This window comes from Telopea speciosissima, chromosome 2 (genome assembly GCF_018873765.1).
Source record: "Telopea speciosissima isolate NSW1024214 ecotype Mountain lineage chromosome 2, Tspe_v1, whole genome shotgun sequence".
Taxonomy (NCBI): Eukaryota; Viridiplantae; Streptophyta; class Magnoliopsida; order Proteales; family Proteaceae; genus Telopea; species Telopea speciosissima.
The window spans coordinates 74898110-74904819 of record NC_057917.1 but is presented as its reverse complement, the minus strand read 5'-3'; the positions used below and the strand labels follow the sequence as shown (position 1 = coordinate 74904819).

Here is a 6710-nt window from a genome sequence, read left to right as displayed (position 1 = left end):
CAATGTTCCTTGATAATTAAGTTTGCAAGACTATTTAAAAAAAAAAAATCTATATAAGCATGTTAATGAATCAATGGAATTCAAATGGACTCATATTTGGTGAACTTGCTTTATATTGGTGCTCAGACTCTTTATTTTAATGTGGATAATATCACTTTATTGCGAAAAGAAGGAAAAAGAAGGGGGCCGGGAAAGAATAAACAAACAGAGCACAACTTCCCGGCCCACAGAGTTGACATCACGGGCTGAAGAAACAAAGAACACCTAACACCCTAATTAAGAAAGCAGAATCCGAGACAACAAAAAGAAGAGAAAAATCATTATATTGCCCCTGAATCCAAGAGACTTGAATTTCCCATTTCCCAATTCCCAATTAACCAAATAAAAATTCCGAAATGGATCTGTGCCCTCCAAGGATGGAGGCTTTGAATTTGTCATCATGGATACCCATCTTGTTCAATCCTGAAACACTGCAGCCCTGCTTCAAAACCTGTTAACATGAATCCTAAAGATTTGTTATTTTAAGTTCAATCATGAAATCACAGGAACAATGGAGCCGACCCCAACTACTCATGATGTGACTTCATGAATCAGGTTCAGCTGAATCATATGCCTAATGGTTTCTTAATGAATATGGAATGCATGATATAAAAGTTCTCTCTCTCTCTCTCACTCTCTCACTCTCTCTCTTTCTTTCTTGTTATTATATGGGATATAAGTTATGTTTCCCATGCATAAATGAAATATGTAGCACAAAATGCGGAAGACCCAGAGGAATATAATGGTGAAACTAAAGAAACATCTTAATATGCAGAGAACATGCATGGAGCCATGAGACTACTTAGAAGAAGTTGTTTCCTATATATTAAGAAAGATAAGCGAAATAATGTGTCTAGAGTCCACACCTATCATTCATTCATGTGTTAGGTATTGTTTAGCTATTTTGACCTAATCTGGATGAGGGAATCATAATCTCATTGTTGACTGAATCTCTTCTCCTCATTGGATCTGCTTCCTTCACCACAAATTCATATTTCAACTCTCTACCCGTAAATCATGGATCCAATGCAATAAGCCAATGTCGAGAACTCGAAGTAATACTTAAGTTTGATTGGCTAAAGAGAATCACACATACAATACAAAGATTTACATGGTTCATCTAAGATGGGCGGAGCCTCCACTATTCTGATGAAGAAATTACAAAACCTTAATCCTCACTTCCTTACAAGATAACACCTTATATATAGGGTTCTGACGCATTACAATACAGAGAAACCCTAATCCCCGAAAGTACAAATTTCTCCAATATAAATGACTCCCAAAATCGTGATGGAACTCCAACCCGACAAGCAGAATTGCCGATATTGGGGAAAAATCAACAATACTTCTTGAATTAAACTGAGATCAGACTTTTCCAATGACAAAATGGACTTCAAGAAAACCAATCCTTATAACTACAGCAAGTCTTGGTAAAGGATAACCATAAGCTATTCTGTCCTGCTTAGCCAACGGAGTAAGGTTTCAGGAAAATGATGATGAGATGGATGGTGCAGAAAGTAATGCTCGATCTATCCTTTGTTTGGGCGCATGTTTTGTGGGTTGGAGGTTCAATAGTCAAGACCCTTATTCAGAAACCTAAGGCTTGAAGCTGTTTATAGCCTGGAAACTTATCAACTAGCTACTAGCTTGCACAACTTACTTCATTATGTAGCATCATCTGAAGCCTCCAAAAAGACAAGCTTGACTTAGGTTATCGTGGCAGCTGATCTCTCAATAACCTTTGCTGGCCTAGGACTTAAAATAATGAACTGAGTTTGCTTAAGAACCAGGAAAAAACCATCTTATGACCAATCAGGCCTGGTTGAACGTGAGTTTGCTTAAGAACCAGGAAAAAACCATCTTGTGTGTGTGTGTGTAATGACTGCAATGTCAAACTATAGAGACACAAGGACCTAAAACAATGCAGAAAAGAATGGAAATCATAAACAACAGCACACAAGGATTTACGTGGTTCGGCAAGATTGCCTACGTCCACAGTGAGATGAGATCTGATTCACTATCAATGGATAATAGGGTTACAATTGTTCGTCCACACACATCTCTCATATTGATTACAGAGGAAAAACATCGTTGCAAATACATAGTGAAACCCTATACAGGTAATTTACCGAAATCCCCCTATACCCTTAAAAAAATTTCTTCGGAACTGGTAGCCCCTGAACCCCCACATGGACCGGACAATTTATTGAGACCCCAATAATGAAGATAAGGACCTCTCGACAACCTTTCAGAATCAGCCCACTAATGCAAGCGACGGAAATACAAGACATCATACTTTGAACACAAACATGTGGACATTTTGGCTAAGCCGTTGAATCTCTTGCTCTTGAATATTTCTTTTGATAGCGTGTGTCTTTGGTTGTGTTTTTATGTGATTGTGGATGATGAGAATGATATTATTAAACAAGGTGCCAATGTAGTTACAATTATATATATATATATATGGATGGCTTAGATTAATCCTTTTTAAGGGATATATATTAGGAGGGAAGTTTACATTTGACCCGGAATTAATGGATGGGATCATTAAACATACACCTTGAGGCCCGGCAATGTTATGTGTACGTTAACATCATTTGGAAAATAGGAAATTTTACGGATTTGAAGCAAATGGCTTCTATTAAAAACCCAAAAAATGACTATCTCCATTAAACTATACTGAACGTGATAGTTTATCATTCTTTCATGGAGATTCCATGTGACACTTTATTGATTCCTCGCATCAAAAGTCAACATACTAAGACAATCCAATCATGGAGATCAATTCAGAATTGTTGTTAGAATATTATTTTGATTTACAATCATGCTTAATTTCCAATATATAAGCACCAAGAAACTCAACTGCTTTTACCAACAAAAAAAAAAAGCCCTCATCACCTCTCCTCATTCCTTATTTCATTCCTTTAGAGATGGAACTTTCCTTTGGCTTTCTGCTCTCTCTTTCAGCTACACTTGTCTCTATCATATTCTTGTTACACAAGAAAATCAATAACAACAACAGAAACAAAAGGAAACTCCCACCAGGAAATATGGCTCTTCCTTGGATAGGTGAGACACCTGCATTCTATAAGGCACAGGTTAAGAATCGATTATTCGAGGATTTCATTCAACCTCGGATTGCAAGACATGGTAATGTCTTCAAGACAATGCTAATGGGATCACCAACGGTGGTGGTGAGTGGTGTTGCGGCTAATCGGTTCTTCCTCTCCAATGAATTCAAGCTGGTGGTGAGTGCTTGGCCATCTACATCAGTACAGCTTATGGGTAAGGAATCCATCATGGAGACAATAGGTGAGCGACATCGTTGTGTTCGTGGTGTCATCACTGAGGTCCTCAGCCCTTCTGGGCTTGAGCATCTAGTCCCCAAGATATGCAAAACAGTGGAGGAACACCTCAAAACACATTGGCAAGGACGTGACAGAATAATCCTTTTCCGTTCAGCAAAGATGCTGACATTCTCAATTGTGATGGAGTGCTTGCTTGGGATTGAAGTGGAGCCAGGGATGTTAGACATGTTTGAGAGAGTGTTGGAAGGGGTGTTTAAACCACTTGTTGAGCTTCCGGGGACACCATTTTGGAGAGCAAAGAGAGCAAGGTTGGGGATTGTAGAGATGTTGCTCAGTGTGGTAAGAAAAAAGAGGGAAGAGATGGAAAGAGGATTGGGAGAAAAGGAGGAAGGATCATTACTAACTCGGTTGGTCAAGGGGTTGATACAAGGAGAGATTAGCGAGGTCGAGGTCATCGACAACATGGTGTTGCTAGTCTTTGCCTCTCATGACACAACTTCTTTTGCAATTGCAATGACATGTAGGATGTTGGCTCACCATCCTAACTGCTATGCTCTACTTCTCCAAGGTATTATATATCTCAATATGCTCATCTCTGTTTTTTTTTCAACTTTTCACTTTTAATGTTTTGTGGGTTTTATAACAAACCTGTAGCTAGATTGCAAGAATGTAAATGGGTGGCCTTGTTTTCAGAAGTCATGAGCACAATTATGTGTAACAGACTCATATGGTTAGGGTCAGCACAGCAGCTAATATGACAATCTATTATCACCAATACAATTCAATGTTCCCATTGAGAGCAAAAGTCTTTCAGTCTATCATTAATGATAGATATATATACTCACATTATACTGCTTTCAGCAATCACTTTATTTGTGTACTCCAAGTTAATGGCTAGAGTAAGAGTTCTTAATTAGATTTTTCACCTTCTGCATGCAGAACATGTAAAAATAATGGAAAGTAAAAGACCAGGAGAAACCTTAACACTGGAAGACACAAAGAAGATGAATTATACATGGCAAGTAGCTCGTGAAAGTCTTCGAATGTTTCCACCCATCTTCGGCTCTTTCAGGAAAGCAATTGTCGACATTCAATATGAAGGATTTACCATCCCCAAAGGATGGAAGGTACTGCTACAAACTTTATCTTTATTTTCTTCATCAAATATTTAGCATGTCTATATTTAGAAACCAATTACTTGTCCTAGTACTCTCCTTCTCCTGAGCAAAAAAAAAAGCTAGAAGCAAAAGAAAAACCCCTCATCTTTTCTTATTGGTCATATAAATCAGTCTCTTCACTCTCTTGCTTTTCCAATAGCATGCCCTAGATCTTCTAATCGGATCCTGAAAGTTAGGAGATTCAAACCCTGATGAAGGGCATGGCCCTGGGAACCAAGAAACTCAAGCCCCAATCCCTCTCAGTGGATACCATCAACACCAGTTCTCAGCCCAATTCACTAATATTTTGAATGTTGCATACGCTATAAATGTTATCTTAATAAGCAAGTTTTTACATACTTCCAGTTCTTAATTTCCAATGCATGATCCAAATACAATTGAATATAACCAAAGTTTCTAAGATTTCACTGTTCTTGAAAAAAATTCCAACCATTTTCCTTCCTTGGCCAAAACAAATTACTTGTGTCCCATATCATTCCCCACCCCCACCCCCAATCCAATCTAAACCTTAAATGAACTGGGATAAGCAGACAATATGGTCCACTCGGAATGCTTTTTGAATCCAAATATCATGGAATCATCGACTATGATTTGTTCATTTAAATCTGTGGTGGCTTTACAGGTGCTGTGGACAGCTTATGGTACCCATTATGATAAAGATTACTTCCCAGATCCTCTCAGTTTCAATCCAAGCAGGTTTGAAGAGCCCATTCCACCATACGCTTTCATTCCATTCGGAGGGGGACCCAGGACATGTGCAGGATACCAACTGGCTAAGTTAAATATACTCCTCTTCTTGCATTTCTTTGTAACCCGTTATGATTGGTCCTTAATTCATCCGGATGAGACCATCACCATGGATCCCCTCCCATTCCCTCGCCATGGTATGCCAATCAAAATTTCACCTAAGTTTTAGAGATCAAATGTATGCTGGACCCTTGTAGGCCATATACAATGTAAATTCAGCAGTAGTTGGTTTAGAACCAGTATTCTCAACCAGTCAGATGATAATCAGGTATCCACATTCTAATGTCTCTGATGTACACACAGTATTATAAAAGAAAGAGGAAAAGAATATCAGATCATCATCATCATCATAGCCTTCTGAATTATTTTCACTCAGCACACAAAGATTCTGGATATTTGTATAATCCAGATTGCAGCCCAAGAAGCTGATAAATATTCAGAACTTAAATATTCTCCTTGACTTCCCCATATAAACTAGTCTTCATTTTCCAGGATCTTCTTAGCAATACTCTACATAAAAAAATTGACTAAAACAGCTAGACACTCAAATTATGCATGGAGTGTGTAAACATACTGACCAGCTACAGAATGGAGCGTTCTTCCAACCATGGCGGCCTCTGCTCTCCCAAGGTAGAATACATTCAGAAATGCAACATGCATAATAGCTGTGAAAAAGGTTCAAGCAAATATAGGACTGGGTGGACCGTGAGGAGTTAGTTTCTAGGTTAACGCAGGATAATCAAAGAGACTGGCCATGAGAGTTGTTTGATATTTTGCAGAAGGTTTATGTAATTAAGTCTACTTTAAATGTTTCTTAAGCATATGTCGAAACCTATAATCTATGTAGCTTCTAGATTGGCTATCACTTCTAGGGATAAGAGACTTAATACTTGTGTTGACAGTAATGTGGACTCGTTCATCTTTTCTTAATTTAATTTTGCATTTCCATTAAAAAAAATTGCACTTAAAAAGAGGTAAAGATTCAGGGTAATCATTTCAAAGAGCAGGGGGTCATTTTCAACTTTAGTAATTGTCCAACTAAATATGAAAAATGTAATGTTGACATTGGCATCATGAAAGGACCAGTTTAGTAAGTCCAGGAACTTGGGCTGTTTATAATTACAACGAAACTTTTTTATGCCAAATATACAGAGCAGCTGGAGAAGGAATGGCCAACAAAACTTTCCAAATAATATCATATAGAGCACTTCTACCAGAGAGAAGTTGATGCAGCCAGCCAACCTAGATTTCAAATTGGGATTCAAAGATCATTGGCTGCTCCACAGGCCCTTCCTGATAAAACAGGGTTCAAAAGGCTCACGGATGGGTTTGTTGATTTCAGAAACAAACAATGGAGAAAATAAGAGAAAAAGAAAGAAGTGATACGCGCTAATCTAGGACTGTGAAAAGTACCCTTGAATGGTACCCAGGTATAATA

General features: G+C 38.2%; 1 protein-coding gene across 1 annotated transcript; it reads left to right on the top strand.

Annotated features, from left to right (window-relative positions):
• Positions 1–2928: 2928 nt before the first annotated feature.
• Positions 2929–5509, top strand: LOC122652547 (taxadiene 5-alpha hydroxylase). The gene is made up of 3 exons (XM_043846320.1): positions 2929–3915; positions 4287–4474; positions 5148–5509. The coding sequence occupies exons 1-3, from the start codon at positions 2970–2972 to the stop codon at positions 5439–5441; spliced, it is 1428 nt and encodes a 475-aa protein (XP_043702255.1). The 5' UTR covers positions 2929–2969; the 3' UTR covers positions 5442–5509.
• The last annotated feature ends 1201 nt before the right edge of the window (positions 5510–6710 follow it).

Coding starts and splice junctions, on each gene's coding strand:
- LOC122652547 (XM_043846320.1), top strand. CDS start 2,970: ATGGAACTTTCCTTTGGCTTTCTGCTCTCTCTTTCAGCTACACTTGTC. Junction 3,916..4,286: donor CTATGCTCTACTTCTCCAAG/GTATTATATATC, acceptor TTCTGCATGCAG/AACATGTAAAAATAATGGAA. Junction 4,475..5,147: donor CCATCCCCAAAGGATGGAAG/GTACTGCTACAA, acceptor GTGGCTTTACAG/GTGCTGTGGACAGCTTATGG.